Source organism: Cannabis sativa, chromosome 2 (assembly GCF_029168945.1).
Source record: "Cannabis sativa cultivar Pink pepper isolate KNU-18-1 chromosome 2, ASM2916894v1, whole genome shotgun sequence".
In the NCBI taxonomy this organism is placed as follows: Eukaryota; Viridiplantae; Streptophyta; class Magnoliopsida; order Rosales; family Cannabaceae; genus Cannabis; species Cannabis sativa.
The window spans coordinates 65,739,943-65,758,638 of record NC_083602.1 but is presented as its reverse complement, the minus strand read 5'-3'; the positions used below and the strand labels follow the sequence as shown (position 1 = coordinate 65,758,638).

General features: G+C 34.9%; 3 protein-coding genes and 1 non-coding gene across 4 annotated transcripts; 1 reads left to right on the top strand and 3 right to left on the bottom strand.

Annotated features, from left to right (window-relative positions):
* Positions 1-307: 307 nt before the first annotated feature.
* Positions 308-2,707, top strand: LOC115720304 (THO complex subunit 4A). Its single transcript, XM_030649457.2, has 5 exons — positions 308-760; positions 903-1,049; positions 1,175-1,243; positions 1,332-1,525; positions 2,228-2,707. The coding sequence occupies exons 1-5, from the start codon at positions 599-601 to the stop codon at positions 2,409-2,411; spliced, it is 756 nt and encodes a 251-aa protein (XP_030505317.1). The 5' UTR covers positions 308-598; the 3' UTR covers positions 2,412-2,707.
* Positions 310-383, bottom strand: TRNAV-AAC (transfer RNA valine (anticodon AAC)). Its single transcript has one exon. It is a non-coding gene; the product is annotated as a tRNA-Val (tRNA).
* A 2,127-nt stretch (positions 2,708-4,834) lies between the features above and the next one.
* On the bottom strand, positions 4,835-9,195 carry LOC115720303 (uncharacterized). The gene is made up of 11 exons (XM_030649456.2): positions 8,490-9,195; positions 8,103-8,187; positions 7,574-7,770; positions 6,858-6,940; positions 6,160-6,205; positions 6,024-6,080; positions 5,829-5,883; positions 5,651-5,751; positions 5,449-5,512; positions 5,240-5,373; positions 4,835-5,153 (listed from the first exon to the last, which is right to left on the bottom strand). The coding sequence occupies exons 1-11, from the start codon at positions 8,568-8,570 to the stop codon at positions 4,980-4,982; spliced, it is 1,077 nt and encodes a 358-aa protein (XP_030505316.1). The 5' UTR covers positions 8,571-9,195; the 3' UTR covers positions 4,835-4,979.
* A 1,251-nt stretch (positions 9,196-10,446) lies between these two features.
* On the bottom strand, positions 10,447-14,711 carry LOC115718817 (ACT domain-containing protein ACR9). Its single transcript, XM_061110765.1, has 6 exons — positions 14,220-14,711; positions 13,448-13,666; positions 13,208-13,307; positions 12,425-12,815; positions 11,382-11,666; positions 10,447-11,129 (listed from the first exon to the last, which is right to left on the bottom strand). Exons 1-6 carry the CDS (start codon positions 14,371-14,373, stop codon positions 10,980-10,982), a joined length of 1,299 nt encoding a protein of 432 aa, XP_060966748.1. The 5' UTR covers positions 14,374-14,711; the 3' UTR covers positions 10,447-10,979.
* Between the last annotated feature and the right edge of the window lie 3,985 nt (positions 14,712-18,696).

The following is an 18,696-nucleotide window of genomic DNA, read 5'->3' as shown; positions in this document are numbered from 1 at the left end:
TAAATTATTGAGAAATCTTTGTTAAGAGCTTTCGAAAATGAATACTTTATTCTTTATCTCACAAGTTAATACAATTGAAAGGAAAGTAAGCTATTACCATTATCATAGGACGAGATCTCTTTAAACTCGAGATCAACAGAAATAAAATAGAATGATTATTGCACTTAAAAAATACCATTCCAATAATAATTTTTTTTGTTATCAATTTTATTTTATATTTTAATTCCTATGTTTCGTTTTTTCCAAAAATTGGAATTATCAAAATTAGCTCTCGACAGTTAAACATTAACAACAAATTCACAATAAAAGTGGCGTCGCCCGGACTCGAACCGGAGACCTTCAGTGTGTTAGACTGACGTGATAACCAACTACACCACGACACCTTTGTGCTGTTTGTGAAATAAATATAATAAATATCTATTTTTAATGTTAATATAACCCTTACGCGTTAAGTCACTGTCTTCCTCTGGCTTAATCTCAAAAATAGCTCAAACCTCTTTCAATTCAAACCTCTTTCTTCTCTTCTTCGTCCATACGAAACCCTAGCTATCTCTGTTCCTTCACCTTTGTCCAAGTGACATCTTTCTCAGAGGCCAACATGTCAGATCCTTTAAGCATGTCCCTTGAAGATATCATCAAGGGCAATAAGAAATCTGGATCCGGAAACCCTAGGGGCAGAGGCAGAGGCTCCGGCCCCGGCCCCGCTCGACGACTCCCCAATCGCGCCGCCAATCGTATCGCTCCTTATGCTGCCTCTAAGGTCACATCATCTTTCTTTTTCTCAGATCTGTTTTGTTTTCTTTCATTATCATCGTTGTTGTTGTATAATCGAAGCTGTTATTCTTTTTGTAATTGTGGTTACTAAATTTCCATTTTTTTTATTGGTGTTGAAAATGGTACAGGCTCCGGAGACGCCATGGCAGCATGATTTGTTTATGGATCAAGGGGCTGCTTTCTCTGGTCAGGCTGGCCGAGCTTCTGCAATTGAAACAGGGACAAAGCTGTACATATCAAACTTGGAATATGGTGTTTCAAACGAGGATATTAAGGTTACTTTCCCCATTATTTCTAATTATATTTTTTTCCCTTCATATATATATATATGTATTAGTTTTAAATAAACGTTTTATGTTATTCTTTGTTTATTCTGAGATCAGTTTTACTCTGTGTGCAGGAGCTTTTTTCTGAAGTTGGTGATCTGAAACGTTATTCAATCCATTACGACCGAAGCGGTAGATCGAAGGTACCTAGCAAAGTTTGGCATAATTAGATCCTTTCCGATGATTCATTCTATGCTACTGTAGCTTAGAAAAAAAAGCTCTTTTTCTTAGGGAACTGCGGAAGTAGTTTTCTCACGACGGGGAGATGCTGTGGCAGCGGTCAAAAGATACAACAATGTGCAACTCGATGGGAAGCCAATGAAGATAGAGATTGTGGGAACTAACATAGCAACAGCTGCTGGGCCACCTCCTCCTGCCACCAATGGCTCGTTCGGAAATTTGAATGGATTTGCAAGCTCCAGACTGTATGTTTACTTCTATCTTCTCTTAGTGTTTCATTTTGTTACTGGCAGCTGTTTAAGCCCCCATTCATGTTTTGCTGAATAAGTCTGCATATTAGTTTGATTTCTTGCTTTATAGGTATGTTTGCATCAGAAAGAATTATGAAGTTTGCAAGTGATAGGAAAATAACATACAACTGTTTTTAGTTGAGCACCCGTTGATAGGATAAATGATTACTTCGACTATGAGGTGTTTGGATTAAGTGAAAGCAAATCATGATGAGGATTAGAGCTTGGAATCAAATTTAACACTGTTGCTCATTGGTTTAAGTCTCAAATTCTCATGGGCACCTATCTAGCTTACATCCAGCCTCCAAAGATTTTAGGGTGTAGGGTTCAGCTAAGAGAAGTTGTGTCATACTATTGTGCTTATTTATGGTCAATTGTGTTTCGTCATTGTGTTTCTATTTCTAGTTGTGCAGCAGTATGTAGGATAAATTTTTCTTTTTTGATTGTTTTCTTGAACTGAGAAAAATTGTACTGCTTACTTTTAAACCAAATATGAGAACTGTCTATACTCATAGATGCCCTAATTAAAGTAAAAAAGAAATGCCCACAAGTATATAGTTGTATGAGTGGCTGATGTCATATTTATTTATTTTTCATTTACTACTGAAATAAGTTTTATATTATTTCTTATTATTTTTTAATGTGTCAATTGAACAGTGGACAAGGTAGGGGTGGTGCCATGGGACGTCCACGTGGCGGTGGACCTGGTGGCAATGGTGGAGGCCGTGGTCCTAGAAGGGGGGGCCGCGGACGGGGAAGAGGCCGTGGTGAAAAAGTATCTTCTGATGACCTTGATGCTGATCTTGAGAAGTATCACGCAGAAGCCATGCAAGAAAACTGAAAGCAGATCTTGTGTTTATTCATTGCTATTATATCTTCTGTGGCTGTTTAAGTATTGGATGATTGAGAACTCCGTCTATTTTGTGTACTTTACCAAAATCCAACTTTTAGAGAAAAACAGAAGAAATTACCTTAGGAACACCTGTTAGAATCTTTATGGAGTTTGGGCATTTAATGTTGATTATTCCTTTTAACTTGGGTGTGTATGAAATATGTGGGTTACTGCACTGCTGTCTGTATGTACTCAGTAATCTGCACCAACACTTTTTTGGTTATATTTCGTCCTCTTTTATTTCATTCAACGAGTCGGAGTATGGGAGCGGAAACTTAATTCTCTGCTCTCGATGTTTCAAAGAGAGCATTGACTGCAAGTTGTGAAAGGATTGAGTCTTAAAGAATCACACACTGCTGCTATGTCTTTTGGTTGCAACTGCACTTAAAAATCTGAGGGGGCGTCACTGAGGTAGATTTCCTTGTTCCCTTTGTTTACTTGCATTTTGTTAAGTTTTGCCCCATATGGTTAATTGGTCCAGTTGATTAGGCTGCTTAGCATTACCATTTGTTATTTATTAATTCTATAGTTTGTGGAAATAGTGTATGATGTGTTATAGTGGCACTTTTAGAAGTCTTTGTTTTGACTCAACTTCTTGACATTCATATAGATATTAGATCTCTGCTATGCAACTTGTAAACATGTCAATAGTAAATTTGCGATCGGATGATAGCTATCCGAATGCTCATTACTATTACTCTTGGAAGGAAATTGATCAATTCCTGTCTTGACAATGTTTGCAAATGTATCAGAATTTTTTGCAGCTTGACACTATCTCAAAGAATAGCTAACCTGCTGCTTATTTCCGAATCCTGTTCATCATTTTGGTTTTTTTGCATATTGATATGGCTTGGAACTTTATGATGTCTCTACCCTTGATCGTTGAAGGATAGTAACAGCAATATATGCTCTGCAGTCTGCTGAAGATATGTGCATGTCCTTTTGGTTTACTTCTTTTTCATAAAACCACAATGTTGGGGTTTGAAATGGTGATGACTGTGATGTTAAGCCACTCCCCACTGTTACTGCATGCAGATACTATCCAAAAATTGTTCTCTGGAAGATGATTTGTAGCTAGTCTCAAACCTATTAAGCAGGAAAGGGGGAAACAGGTGTTCAGAAACTGATTTGATCCTCCTGAAAAATAATTTAAGTTTAAAACTATAGCCCGGATAAAGTAATCGTTATGCATTTACTTTTAACTTAGTCTAACTAGGCTAATATTTTGTGATTGAAAGATATCTGATGGAGGATCAACATACTTTAAAATTTATCATCCAGTCTTTACGTCAACTGTTGGGGCCGTATTTCTATCCTTGTTCAGCCAAATAATTTCAGAGCTGTTGTTTTATTACGACGTTCTCGTCTTTTTGATAAAAAGTCGTTTTGTCTAGATTCCCATTCGTTAAACTACCAACAAGAAATCGGTGCATTCTTGATGAAAAAGGTGACTTTGGCTATGGTTATTGTGCATTTCTTGTATTTTCATTTCTGTTGGTGCGCGTGAGCCTCTTTAACTCTTGCTGATTTATATAGGATAGGGGAATCGAGTAGTAGCAAAGAATCTCTACCCGTGTGTTGTTGTACCCATTTAATTTTTTAATTCTGCTCTACAGAATAATAATATATATTTTTTGAAATTAAGTACTGCATTAATAACAATTCAGATTAAATATATTAATAAAAAAATGGTGGATAAAGATAATCATCATCTATTTAAGCCAGTTCTCCAACTACCCAAAAGCGGGTAACGCCCACATGCTCCCACGGTCCGCTTCAAGAAAGGGGGACCTGGGGCCAAAGCAAGTTAGGTTGGGTTATAGACAAACATGAACTAAGAATAGTTATGGAAAATTGGAGAACTAGATGGCGCTAGTTTTATGATTGGTGCAGCATTACCTTCTCATGTGTAATTGTGTTATATAAGATTATTTATAGCATTGCAGTTGTTTCAAGAAGTATTTACGATGTGAGATTTTTACAAATTAAAAGTTAGAAACAACAAAAGATCTTTTATTTTCAAAAACATTTTTTATTTTGTCAAACTTTTTCTTCTTTTTATATATTTTCTCATACTCGGGTCTAAATTGAGCTCAAGTCTCGGTCACTCTGGGTTGGGTTAGATTAATGTTATGGTATAAATAAAAAATATTGATTTTTTTTTAGTGAAAAGTTCTAAAAATAATTAAATTATAAAAATAATAATAAGAGAAAACTACATTTTTTTCTCTTTTATAAAGTGGCCTTTTTCGTTGGCAAATTGCTTAACGATTGTATTTTCATACATATTTTAAGCCGAAAGATATTACAAACAAATAGTTAAATATAATGTTGCTGACATATCTATCAAAAACAAAAAAATGTTGTTGACATGAAATGAAAGTTGGAATGTATAAAATATAAATGTTGAATACATCTTTTGGAGCTGAAATTGAAACAGAGCAAAAGTGATACATGTAAAGTGGCAAGTGTGTGATCCTTTACAGGATGATGTACGTAATTGAAAATTGAAGCAGCCTAGGACCTTTTATGACTTATCAGCTTCTCCCAACTGCAAATGATCAAGCCGAACAGAGAATACAATATTGCTTTGATGCAAGACGTTACGAAGTTCCAACAAGAGGAAGGCCAGTACCATGGGTATAGTAGTCTGAAAAACAAGCTAATGAGATGGCGAGGGTAACGACCGACCTGTAAAGAAGATATAAGTCAGAACTTCCACCCATCTCAAGTTCAACCTAGTCGATATCGCGAGTGGAGAAAGAAACAGTACTCACTGGAAAAAGAAAATCTAATACATCCCAAGCAGCATGACGAACAGCTCTAGTGGGATACATAGGACCTCCGGGTGAAGTGAAGCTATACAAACAACTTTTCAATCTTGTACTCGTAGTCATTCTCAGTTCCATACCTGTTAAACTCAACTCAGTCAATTGATATTGAGTGTGTATAAAATTCAGTTAAGAATTGGCAGAAATGTTTTTACCTTGGAGAAATTTCATTTGTGAGAAGTAATGTAGTAGAACTGGTTCAACCTTTAGCTTTTGAAGCTGGCCAGCAGCATAAAGTAGAACGTTATTAAGAACAGTAATTTGTGAAAACCTTTCAATATCAAGGAATAATGAAAATTAAAAAAATGTGAGAAAGAACTAAACCTGGGATGTGGGATTGAAGAAACTGAAATTTACCTGGTCCGCAAGTTCAATTACAAAAAAATCTGCTGGACCACCTACTAAGAAAGCATTTGGGAACACAGGAATTTGCTTCAAGAAGCTTTCGAGCTTGTCAACTGCGGGAATTGGAAACAGCAAATTACGAGTGCATACAAAAATGTTCAGTAATAAAATGTCAACATCACAAGCCTACCTGAGTTATAAAATAATATAAACCTTGAAAGTAAAAGATAGAGATCTCGCTGTGCCTGAGAATTAACAAAACAACTCTTTAAATTCTACTTAAGAATGCTTATTATTAGACAGGATTCCACATCATGATCCCTAATATTAAAAATAAGGGGAAATAAAATCTCAACAAGTGTAAAAGGGAAGATTTATGCGTGACCTGTACAGGAATCTTATTTAACCGAGCTGGCTCCAACACCACTTCCTCAAGAAGATACTGAATCCAAACAGCATAAGAAAGAAATCAAGTCATGACATTTTTAATCAACAAATATTTGCATAGGAAAAACACTCACACGAAACAAAGACTGAAATCGTCTTGAATTTGTTTGGATGTCGATCCTACAAATTGGCATAAAAATAAGTACCATTAGGGAAGCATGCGAAAAGAATCCTCTGTTAGAGTGAGGATGCTTTATATAGAGATTACAAAGAACACAGCAAGTCAGATATCCAAATAAAATATACACCACACTTCTCATGGAGTGTTGCTAAAACCAACAGTGACTTTTAGCCAAAGGCAAAACAATGTCAAAGCAATAGCATGACTATGATTCCACTGCTGAATAAAGAGATTGTAAGTGAATATTACACTACCAGGGGATGACAAATGTAAAAAAAAATGTATTCATGTACGATTAAGAAGTAATGGACCAAAACAAACAGTACATCTAAAATTTCTTAAGGTCTATTAACATAGTATTAAACAATACATACTGTGAAATGTAGTGCCCCAGTATAGTAACAATATTTCATTTGATCCAAGCATATAAAAACAAATATTTGCTTAAAACTAATTAGAAAAATTTAAGATTGAATTGCATTCTTTCTCAACAGCCAAAGTACCAAGTTTAAGAGTTAAATACAGAATTGACTCTAAGACAATAATCGTTCAATAATAAAGCGTATCTTTTTAAAACCATTTAATTTATAACTAGCTTCACGCAGGTTTAATCAGTGACTTGAACACACTTTTATACAATAATCTTCTTACCAAAATAGATTTGTAGCACCTTGAACAAGTGCAGATGAGTAACGAAGGAGGACTTCAGAGCTGTCAAGTTCCACTTCAAACAACTGTCAAAGAAAAGTACAAAGGCACATTTTAAACATCACAGCAGTCACAGGAAAGAAAGAACATTCAAAACTTCAAGTTTTGGTGTAAAACAAACTAGGCACCTTCTTAAGTGCTCGTTGTTGTCATATATAGCACAGATATTTTAAGAAAGTTTAAAAGAAGAACTTGAAGACAAAGCCATTCAAACAAAATTACCCACCCAACCACTTGAGGCACAATGTTAAACATCTTATCATAAGTTTTAGAATATAATTTTTCAAGTAAACAAATCTATTTGGTCAACAACCACATTTCTAAATTTGGTCATACAGGAAGAATAATAAAATTAGAAAACTGTTAAGAGTGTGCAGTTTCGAAGCCGTAGGAACCAAAAAAGTAGCAAGATCAATTACTTCACAAATATAGCATCTGCAGTAAGTAGTCAATGCTTAATGCAACAATTCCAATGAGAAGTATGCATCCAAAGGGCACCCTTTTTCTCAGCAACAAAATTATCACTTGATGCAAAAATTTCCCTTGGGCAACAGCAAGATCTATTCTATGCTATAGCAAACATTATAACTAAAATAACATAACATTTCTGAGTCAAAACAATAACTGCAAAGGCAATATGAAGTCACGAGCTCACATACCCACTTGTGGAACAGGAGAGCAAAGATGTGAGAAGCAAAGGACTGGCTCCATAATTGTACAATCAAATCCAGGATGGATTTTCCACTCTCAAGAACCCGAATATAATAATCAGCAAGTACATCATAAAAGCACAATGGACCATCAACATAATCATCAGCAGGAGAAATAAGATCTTCCTCCTTGCGAAGAATCACATCTGTATTTAATTTTTAACACCAAAAACAAGAAGTTAAGAGAACACCGCTTTTAAAGCTTTGTATGACAGCTTAAACAGCGGTTTATCAGAGGAATAGTAAGTGTTTATGTATGACAAGATCTAACTCTTCGGAAATGTTCATTAACAAACGTGATTCCAATACCTAGACCACACTCTTACCAAGAATTAAAAACGCTTATCATCATAGAACGAGTTATCATAACTTCCATTTTCATCATCATATTCCAAATAATGAGTTGCTACTATAGTCTGAAGTACTGTGCAGATCATATATAAAAAGCAGTACGAGATTTTGACAAATCTTATCTAACCTCTGGCTCGGTCATCAACTTCTAGAGCTATGTCGGCAAACAACTCCTGCAACAAGTTGGGCCTTTGAGACGGCGAAGCTAATGCCTGCAACAAATTAAAACACTCAATCACTCAATTACCCAAAAAACTATATAACATTTATTCAAAAAAAAAAAAAAAATCTTAAGCCAGCAACTCCCAAATTCAATTACAATATTAATCATCGCCAGACGTTCGTTAAATTGTCTTAAAATCTCAGATTACACACCCTTGTTCAGAGATAATCAATAATTTCAGGCTGCTCAACCCAATTAATTAAGCATATCATACAAAACAATCTGAAACACAACATTTATTATTTTTAAAAAGAAAAAAAAAGGTGAACCGAAATTAGTGACAATACGAACCCTCTGAAGCTTCTTATGGATTTCCTGGGTAAGAGCACTGAGATAAGCAGAGCTTCGAGGCGTTGAAGAAGCTTTAGGCATTGTGAAAAGGAACTCCCAGAAAATAGCATTAGAAACTATCAAAGAGTAAGAAATAAAAAACCCTAAGATTTCAAACAATCCCAAAACCGGTATTCTTCTTCTTCTTCTGTGTATTAATTTTTCTTCTCTCAAAACCACCAGACAAATTATCAGACGCCCCAAGATTTGAACTGCATATTTCCAGTCCTCGCCGACCAAAATAATAATTTTAAATTATTTATTAAAAAAAAAAATTACAAATTTACAATTCCTCAAACAAAATGAGTTTTTGTTGTTATTATTATTTGTTTTTTTAAAAAAAAGAGTTTTTGTTTCTTTTATTTTAATTTTTGAAAAAAAAAAGAATAATGGATAGGTAAAGGTTCAGTCGATCTGGCCTAGCAGAGAAGCAACGCGGTGGAGCTAGAGACCTTTGGTCGGGTTGGGAAATGTTGTGTTCTGCGTCAACTTTCAACACGTGGCCTTTTATATTTATTTATTTTCAGTTTTTTTTGCTGAAATTTATTTTGAAAAAATTGAAAAGGAAGGTTTGAATGAAGTTTTGGATAATTCCTAATAATTTATTGATACGATAGGATTACAGGGCGTGTGTTTGAATTTGGATGAATACACGATTTCCATTGTCCACGTGTGTAATCACTATAATGGAAGGATAATTTATCAGAAAGCTCAAGTGCTCACCAACTTATTATTCTTTCCTTTATTACGCACTTCATTAACTTTAGTTTGATAAAAGCGGATAGCAGTAGCAGATAGATGCAGATTTATTGATTTCTTGTTTATATTTCTTCGCTTCCTTCCATTTAATAATTTACATTTATTTAACAAGTTGTTTAAAATTGTCAAACATATAAGACTTTCTAAAAGGATAATAAATGATATGCCCACACAAAGTATACACCAATGCAACACATTTTACACCAATTATTATTATTTTTGGAAGTGAACCAATGATTTGGTCACTACACCACGTAATAATTTGATAAGTTCAACTAACAACAAAATTTGTCTTTCGCACTTGTCTGTAATATTTTTGGAAGGGCACGTATTGTTACTCATTTTATGAAATACTAAACTCCATTCCTAGCCAAAAAAATATACAAAAGAAAAAGAAAAACAATTATATAACAGCATGACCCAATCGATTAAAGAGAAAAAACGAGACCAACTAAAACCAATATGACAAAAAATTCATCTCAAAATAAGAAAATTTTCTGTTTCTATCTCTAAGTAGGTCTTAGTCATTGGAAGCCAACAAAGTTAATCTTTGTATGATTAGTATTGATAGTTATTGACAAAAATTTTTGTCAACTTTTTAATCTTGTTTTAAAAAAATTAATCACGAGTAGAGAAAAATATTTTTACAATATTTACATATTAATTAATTTTAATATACAGATTACTTTTATTGATGAGTAATATTATTATTACTAGAGAACATATTCTCTTTCCTATATAGTTATTTTGTCTTTAATTTTTTGGATCCTCTTTTTACTTGTATTTTTTTTTCTCTATTTATAGGCAAAGAAATAAGATATGTTTGAATTATTGGTACATCTTCCCTTTATTCCTATGCTTTACATGGCCTTTTTTATAAGTGTATAAAATGATGTATGTTATGTGTGTAAAAAATAAGCTCCAAAGTAAACATTTGGTGAAACAAGACCTATCTTCTATGGGATTGATAGGATAGCACAATTTAGTCATCAATTGGCGTCCATAAGTAAGTACGATGTCAGAACAGTGACTAAATTTCAAAGATATCCTCTTTTTAGGAATTAAGTTTATTTTGCCATCTACGCTAGAAGAGTCATCTACAATACTTTGTCTTAGAAGATGTGTCAGACACCTTGGTAACTCTCAGATGCTATATGATCCAAGAGGCTCTCAGATATTCTTTTAGAATTTTTGTTCACTCTCAAATGCCCGGTGTCTTTAGAACATTTATAAAATTTGATATGCTAATATTGATCTTTCAAGTTTACCACGTGGGCTCCAAGGACAAGTGGTATTTTCTACTTGCCACTTATTTTAGTAAAAAATATAGACAATAATAATAATAATAATAATAATAATAATAATAATAATAATAATAATAATAATAATAATAATAATAAAGGCTCTTAAAACCTGAGGCATGAAGACTTATCTTCCATGGACCATGGCTAATTGGCTATTAGCCTAATACTACATGCACACTTGAGAAACTAGTAGCTACTAATTACATCACATAAATTACAGCCAAAACCAGAAAAAAAAACCGAAAAACCACACAATGCATTAAAAGTAGACAAGCATACAACCTCATCTTAAAGACAATAATGGAGAATATAGATTCCTATAATGTGAGCCAAATAGCTAGATATCTTAATGGAAACATATTCACCATCCAAATTAACACAAGCTCACTCACCATCCCATCAGTGTTCTTCTGACTCTATCTACAATCTGATTCCTAGCCACCATATTCGACAATTGAAATTTACTACAACTCTCGTCTAATAGAAAGCTATACACCTCCCATTCACGATCTGATGCCGAATGCCTTCGAATTTCAGCCTGAAGATGTGAGAGAAAGCATTACAAACTACATAATTCTAAATCAACAAATAATATGTACTATGTAACCAATGGAAATCTATTAGCTTCGCAGATAACATAAAGAAATGGACATAATCCTTAATATATTAACACCAACTTTTTATAAAATTTGACCATCTGGGGCACATTGCACTTTTTATAAAAACTCTACTATGTGCTACTGGGGAGTTCCCAAAATATGTTTGTTTGATTTGCCCTTGTCTTCCTTACCGAGAAAATGCAGATCCCAAGAGATTTTAGAGCAAGTGTGACATCATAGAAAACTTGTGGCCTTCCATTTCCAGATAGCTCAACTGGATTAGCAACCAAGAGTTCAGTATCTGGCCCTCTGCTCGCAATGATCACACGCAATGGATGAAGCATTTCTGCTTTCAAGTGAGAACACAATGCATCCTGCTTCTCAAGATCTAAAATCTTTTTCCCACCAATTTGCTGAATAAAAAGGTCTAAATCACGATAGCCTTTAGTAGAAGGCGATAACCGGCCATAAGTTATCTGAAAAACGAAAGAAAAGAAAAGAAAAGAAAAAAAAAAGAATACATATCAGCATACCTTAACCATATTATTAGGAAATAAAAGAATGATCTAGATTTATGAGATTTGGGAGCAAATTAGGCCTACTAATAGAGAGAATGGGCGAGAAAGCAAACAATAAAGGTCTATTCAAGTTGACCGCATCTAATCTTGTTTTCTTCACTGTTATTTAATTTCTCTGTAAACCACAACCTTCATGCGTTGAAGGAATTCAGTTACCGCGATCTCATTATGATATTGACCAATTGATTATATTTTGGTCGGAACTGGAAAGGGTCAATTTACATATTGACAACAATAATCATTAAAAAGGGAAAAAAAAGGTTTGAATCTAAATGCTGGAGGGAAACTGCATTACATCACATTAAAGCTTACAAAATGGCATAACCTAGGACATTAGATGATCATGCCTCTAATTTTATTAGTGCAGGAGGTAGTTTACTATGTTTTTTGGATTAACATGGTGATCAGTGGCAATCATTTCGTCACATCCTAATTCCCATAACTAGCTGAAAAGGTGGGTGCTTGCTTGAATTATTTGCATTGTATTTTGAATTTCTGTTGATCCTCTATCCCTTGAGCTGAATAGGTGGGACTGGGACACAATCTAACGAGGTAAAACTCGTCAACTTGAAAATAGCAGTTGTAGCCATTCCACATACTGCTTGGACACTGAATTATCAGAACTATATTCTTTAAGAAACAAGGAAAATATTTACCTGGATGCTGCAGTCTTTCAAAGTTCGCATGATGTCATAGAGGAGCCCCTTGTGATCAGCACAATGAATTTGGAGTAATGTATGAGCTAGACTTAGTGAATTGTCCACTGTTACATTGGCATTCTTCAACTTAGTCATGTCTGGACTCAAAGCTTGAGAATGGATTTCTCTATCTGATAATTCACATCTAAAAAGTTCTTCAGCTACTACGGGAGAAAGAGAAGAAATTCCTTGATGTCGTTCGTACTCGGGGCCTGCCAATTGAAGTTCACAGGTGATACACGATTCACCCAATACAACATGCAATTGTTCTAAAGTCTCATCCTGCCGGTCTTTAGTGTGTAGAAGGTCCCTGCAATGTGATACAATAAACATCAGAGACATGAAAGAAATTTAAGCTCAGAATTTCCCTAGGAAATCATTGTACTTCATCAAATGCATTTGATATCAAACGATGTTTTCTTCAAATTATTAAATTTATGGAACTGATAGAATAGTTCAAAAGATGAATTTTAGAGCAATATTTTACAAAAGCCGTCATTTCTGGTCCATACACCACTTTCGTGGTAAGATTTTTTATTCAGAAATCAACGTCGATATGCAAACCTAGAGAAAAGCTCAAAACATTTGTTTTTGGGTTTGATAAAACATGAACCGCCTAGAAATGGCAGGGGGCAGGGCAGGAAAGGTTGGCCAATTCCTTAAAATAAAGATGAAACCAGAGAGCTATAGCACATTCATGATTCATCCAACATCAAGCATGAAAACAAAATTTACCGATTATCTGATACAAAGAATAGGTCGAACACCCTGTCATCTGGAGTTGTTGTTACTTTGACCCTCTGGATAGTAAGCTCAAGCTCACATAGAACTTGTGTGACATCTAGAGAAATCATAATGATATTAGGACTTGATAATTGAGAACGACAGATATACTTGAAAAAATAAAAAGCCAACTTCTTTTCCTAATGTTCTTCATTTGAATCAAAGAAAAATGGGATTATATTGAGAAAGGCTATTTACCATTCAATAATCCTCTCCGATCTATGCAAAAGAACTTCAATAGATACACCGGAGAAGGCAACGAAGAGGTGGATGGTTGATTAAAATAAAAGGTAGGCAGGCACGATGGGCATTCTGATTGCAGCCTATTCTTCAAATTTGACCATTTCACCTTGACTGAGCTGGAATGAGGAACAACCCACAATACTATGTAGCACCATATCCCATCAGTTGAAATATCTGAACCATTAACGTAATGAAAAGAAAATAAGCGTCAACATAGGAAAAACAACTAGACATATACAATCTTCTTTGCAAACTCTCATGAACCACGACAATTATCAGTCAATTACCACAATTCAATTATATCCCTTATTGGATCCTAAGAATAGAAGCAGGCGACGAAATTAAACACAAAATCATCCTCTAGACAAGCTAGAGCTTAAAATCCATCACAAAGATTAACACATTGCATTCGATATCTTATAAATAAAAGGGGTTGAAGATGATAGATAAAAGCCTTGAATCCTCAAAAAACTCTCCATAAATTAGTGATTACAATACCCATTGAAAAGCATAAAGTGTGCAATGAATTTTAAGAAACTACCATAACCTAGAAACTCTTTTAGATTAAGTATGAGGATATTACGGAATATTCATGAAAGTGAAGCGACCCTTAAAATACATACATAAATTAGAGGAAATAGCCGCATAGTTAGAGTTGACAAAAATTATTATATACATTTCCCAGGTGCGTACTGTAATAGAATCAGAATGAAAAACACATAAATACCTCCTTTAGAAATATAAAGGCCAAAATCCAGAATAATTCTGCAAATATCGCATCCAAGGCCGGTCTTATCGGGGCAATTGACGGTGACGATGTAAGGTTCTCCAGGGTTCTTCCCTTGGTGGATCAAAACGACGTCGTCGCTCGGCACACCCATGCCGAACCGAACACCGTCGAAATCGGAATGCCTTTGGGGTTTGGCTGAAAATTGAGGTAACAGAGAGAGAAATGGACTAATCACCAAGAAAACAAAAAACGACAAAGAAAAAAGGATAATAAAAGGTAGAGAGTAGAGACAATTGGGAGGAAGGCAATGCTGTGGTTGGGTCGGGATAAGTAAAACAATACAGTTGAATTAAGCTGTGGTTTGGATTGGTCTCTTGACTTTGCTGGTACCGCAGGGGAAGTCCACTTCAGCTATTGTTTTGCCACGTGCACCACAAGAGTTTATTCATCACTGAGCATTTGCAATAATTTCGTACTACTTGTCTCTAGAATTTATAGGATTTCCTTGCAAAAATAAATTATTCCATTTAATTTTTTTTTTTAAAAAAAATTAATGAATATATCAATGAATAAAAACATAATGTTAATAAAAACTAAGGGTGCATTTGTTTTTATTAAGATTCAGACCACTAAATCTGAATGCACATCTGAATAATAAGATATTATATCTGAATCTGAATACTAAAATATATAAACAGTTTATTTTTTCCACATCTGAATGTATTTTTCGAAGTTTTTAATTATATAATATTAATAAATTTATTATATTATATCTAATTTTAGAAAAAGTATTCAAATATTCAAATACAAAACATAATTAATTTTAAGAAATTTAAAGTATCAATTGTTTGCTCTTCTTTGCATTAGCTTTAATGCAAGTTTATTTCTCAAGTTGTTCATGAACTGTGCATCTTCTGCTCTCCGACTGGGTTCATTTGTTTCCTCCATTATTTGTCACAGAGTATTATCAAGAGTTGAGCCCGAATGTCTCCTTCCACTCAGATCTCTAACCCTTGTATCCTTTCTGTCACAGAGTATTATCAAGATTTGAGCCTGAATGTCCTTCTTGTTGAATTTCTTTCTTCACGATCTTCCTCACTATGATTGAGGTACTACTTGCTGTGTGTGGGCACTACTCTATCACTAAGAGGGTTCGAAACAATCAATGAAGAAGAAGAAAGGAGAGTGGCGGCTAGGTTTAGTGTGATGGCTCAGGTTTTTCTCAGAAGGAAACAAGATGCAAAAGTCACTTTTTCCTGAAGCCATCACTATCTATTTATAGCATGCCACATAGGGTTAGGTTTGAATTGTTTGGCATTAAAATAATGTAAATATTAAATGATAAAGCCTACAAAGGTGGCCGGCCATGGCTTAGTGGACTTGGGCCTCACTTTTGCAATTTTGCTGTTTTATCATTTCTGCATCTCATTTTCTCAAAAACGCCAATTTTCAAATTCAACCATTTAAATGTCAATTTCAACTATTTAATAACTATAAATAATTATTAAATAATATTGTCATTTATCATATTTATTAATTAGACCAAACAAAGTATCTGAATTAACAAATATACCCTAAAAACTCTTTCTTTACAGTTTCGCCCTTGCTTAGTGAAAAATTCACAAATAGACATAGTCTAATTTGAGAATTATAATTGATTAATCAAAACCAATTAAATGAGTCTTACAAGTAATATTGTCTCAACTAGTGTGGGGACCATGGGTCTATATATCCGAGCTTCCAATAAGCAGATCAAGAATTTACATCCTAAATTCACTGACTTATTAATTCTTCGTTGAATCCACGCATAGAACTTAGAATCGCACTCTCAGTATATAGAACGCTCTATATGTTCTACCATATAGATACGTCATTAGTTATCCATTGTTATAATCCTAATTTGATCAATGATCCTCTATATAGATGATCTACACTATAAAGGGATTAGATTACCGTAACACCCTACAATGTATTTTATCCTTAAAACACTTAACCCCGTATAAATGATATTTCAGCTAAGTGAAATGAGTACTCCACCATTTATTTTCGTTTGGTCAAGCTCGAAGGAAATCATTCTTTACTTTCTATTTGCCAGATAGAAGCTATAGATTCCATATTTAAGTTAGCGCTCCCACTCAATTGCACTACCGTGTTCCCAAAATGTACGTATCACCCTGACCCAAAAGTAGGCTTAACTAGCAAATCAAAGAACACGAATAACACTCTTGAGATTGAACCTAATCATATCAGGATTAAGATCATTTGATCTAGGATCAACTAGGCGATATTGACTTGAATAGATACTACGGTAAGTTTAATAAATCTATGTCAAAGTTCAATATCGGTCCCTTCCGATGCATACTCCATGCATCCAACCCAAGCTTTACTTTAACCAATGCTCTGGAAAGAACATAGCATTTCTCCAAATGCAAGTAAACTCTGTTGTAGATTGTCGTATCAGTAAAACCCCAGTGTTTTGAATAAATCTAGGAATCTTTAATCACATAGTCATGTTTACTTTCCATTGTGTTGACAACACAATAAACAGGATCAAGTATGTGAAAAGGGTTTGGATGAATTTATAAATCAAATAGACAAACAATTGATTAGATGAACCAAAACATACAAATGAATGAAAAATACTTCTGTTTCTTTATTGATATTGAATAAAATGGATTACATTGAAATGGAGTTTTATTTAGGGCATAAAACCCAACAAACTCCCACTTGTACTAATATAAAACTAATAAGTACATATCAATTAATCCTAAATTCTGACGGTGCTTTTCAAATGCAGTCACTGCCAAGAGTTTGGTGAATGGATCAGCTAAGTTGTCTTCTGTGTCCACTTTCTCAACCAGTACATCCCCTCTTGCAACATATTCTCTAACGATATGATATTTCCTTTCTATGTGTTTGCTTCTCTTGTGGCTTTGAGGTTCCTTACTGTTGGCTATTGCTCCATTGTTATCACAAAGTAAGACAAGAGGCTTTTCCATTCCAGGCACGACGCCGATACTGGTGAAGAACTTTCTCAGCCAGACAAGCTCTTTGGCAGCTTCTGCTGCAGCTATGTATTCTGCTTCCATTGCAGAGTCTGAAATCGCAGTTTGCTTAGCACTTCTCCAAACCACTGCTCCACCCCCAAGAGTAAACACCATCCCAGATGTAGATTTCCTGTCTTCAAGACATGCCTGGAAATCTGAGTCGGTATAGCCTATGGGATTTAAAGCACCAGCCTTGTAGACTAACATATAATTTCTTGTACTCTTTAAGTATTTCAGAATATACTTAACTACATTCCAATGTTCCTGACCTGGATTTGACTGATACCTGCTCACGATTCCAATTGCATAGTAGATGTTAGGTCTAGTGCGTAACATTGCATACATTAGACTTCCAACTGCAGAAGCATAAGGAACTTTTGCCATGTCCTCTATCTCTTGAGGATCAGTAGGAGACTGTTCCTTAGATAGACGAATACCATATCTAGAAGGCATATTCACCCCATTGGTGTTGTTCAAGGAGAATCTCTCTAAAACTTTGTCAATGTAAGTTGTTTGAGAGAGAGCAAGGGATTTGTTCTTCCGATTTCTAATAATTTGAATACCAAGAACATAGGCTGCTTCACCCAAATCTTTCATATCGAATTGAGTGTCAAGCCATTCCTTGATGTTAGTCATTTTCTTGATATTGTTTCCAATAATCAAAATGTCGTCAACATAAAGGACCAGGAATACTACTACTTGGTCTTCCTTGAGTTGGTAAACACAAGGTTCATCTTCATTCTGAAGAAAGCCGTAGGTCTTGATGATTTCATCAAACCTTTTGTTCCATGAGCGAGAAGCTTGCTTAAGTTCACAGATAGACTTATTTAATTTGCAAATTTTCTTTTCCTGCCTTGGAAGAACATAGCCTTCTTGTTGTTCCATATAGATGGTTTCTTCAAGAACCCCATTAAGGAAGGCTGTCTTGACATCCATTTGCCAGATTTCATAATCGAAAGCGGCTGCTATGGAGAGAAGAATTTGGATGGATTTGAGCATGGCGACAGGACTAAAAGTTTCCTCATAGTCCACACCTTCTCTTTGGGTATAACCCTTGGCAACCAGTCTAGCTTTAAAAGTTTCGACTTCGCCTCCAGCGCCTCTTTTCTTCTTGTAAACCCACTTACATCCGATTGGACGATAGTCATCGGGTGCGTCTACATATTCCCAGACTTTGTTCTTTTTCATGGAATCCATCTCTGAATCCATGCCGGCTGACCATCGTTTCCGTTGCGGACTTGCCATTGCCTGTTTATAGGTTAATGGGTCGTCATCAATACCGTCACCAACGACCATATTGATTTCACCATCCAAGCCATAACGAGGTGGTTTTGTTGAAACCCTCCCACTACGACGAGGAGCGGTGATCTTCTGAACAGGAACTTTGGTAGTAGTTTTCTCAGTTGGTTCGACTGAGGGAGTGGGAT

Coding starts and splice junctions, on each gene's coding strand:
- LOC115720304 (XM_030649457.2), top strand. CDS start 599: ATGTCAGATCCTTTAAGCATGTCCCTTGAAGATATCATCAAGGGCAAT. Junction 1,244..1,331: donor ACCGAAGCGGTAGATCGAAG/GTACCTAGCAAA, acceptor TCTTTTTCTTAG/GGAACTGCGGAAGTAGTTTT. Junction 1,526..2,227: donor GGATTTGCAAGCTCCAGACT/GTATGTTTACTT, acceptor TCAATTGAACAG/TGGACAAGGTAGGGGTGGTG.
- LOC115720303 (XM_030649456.2), bottom strand. CDS start 8,570: ATGCCTAAAGCTTCTTCAACGCCTCGAAGCTCTGCTTATCTCAGTGCT. Junction 5,752..5,828: donor TATATTATTTTATAACTCAG/GTAGGCTTGTGA, acceptor CAATTCCCGCAG/TTGACAAGCTCGAAAGCTTC. Junction 5,374..5,448: donor ACAAATGAAATTTCTCCAAG/GTAAAAACATTT, acceptor TGAGTTTAACAG/GTATGGAACTGAGAATGACT.
- LOC115718817 (XM_061110765.1), bottom strand. CDS start 14,373: ATGGGTGTGCCGAGCGACGACGTCGTTTTGATCCACCAAGGGAAGAAC. Junction 13,667..14,219: donor CCTTTATATTTCTAAAGGAG/GTATTTATGTGT, acceptor TTAATGGTTCAG/ATATTTCAACTGATGGGATA. Junction 11,130..11,381: donor TTGGGATCTGCATTTTCTCG/GTAAGGAAGACA, acceptor TCACATCTTCAG/GCTGAAATTCGAAGGCATTC.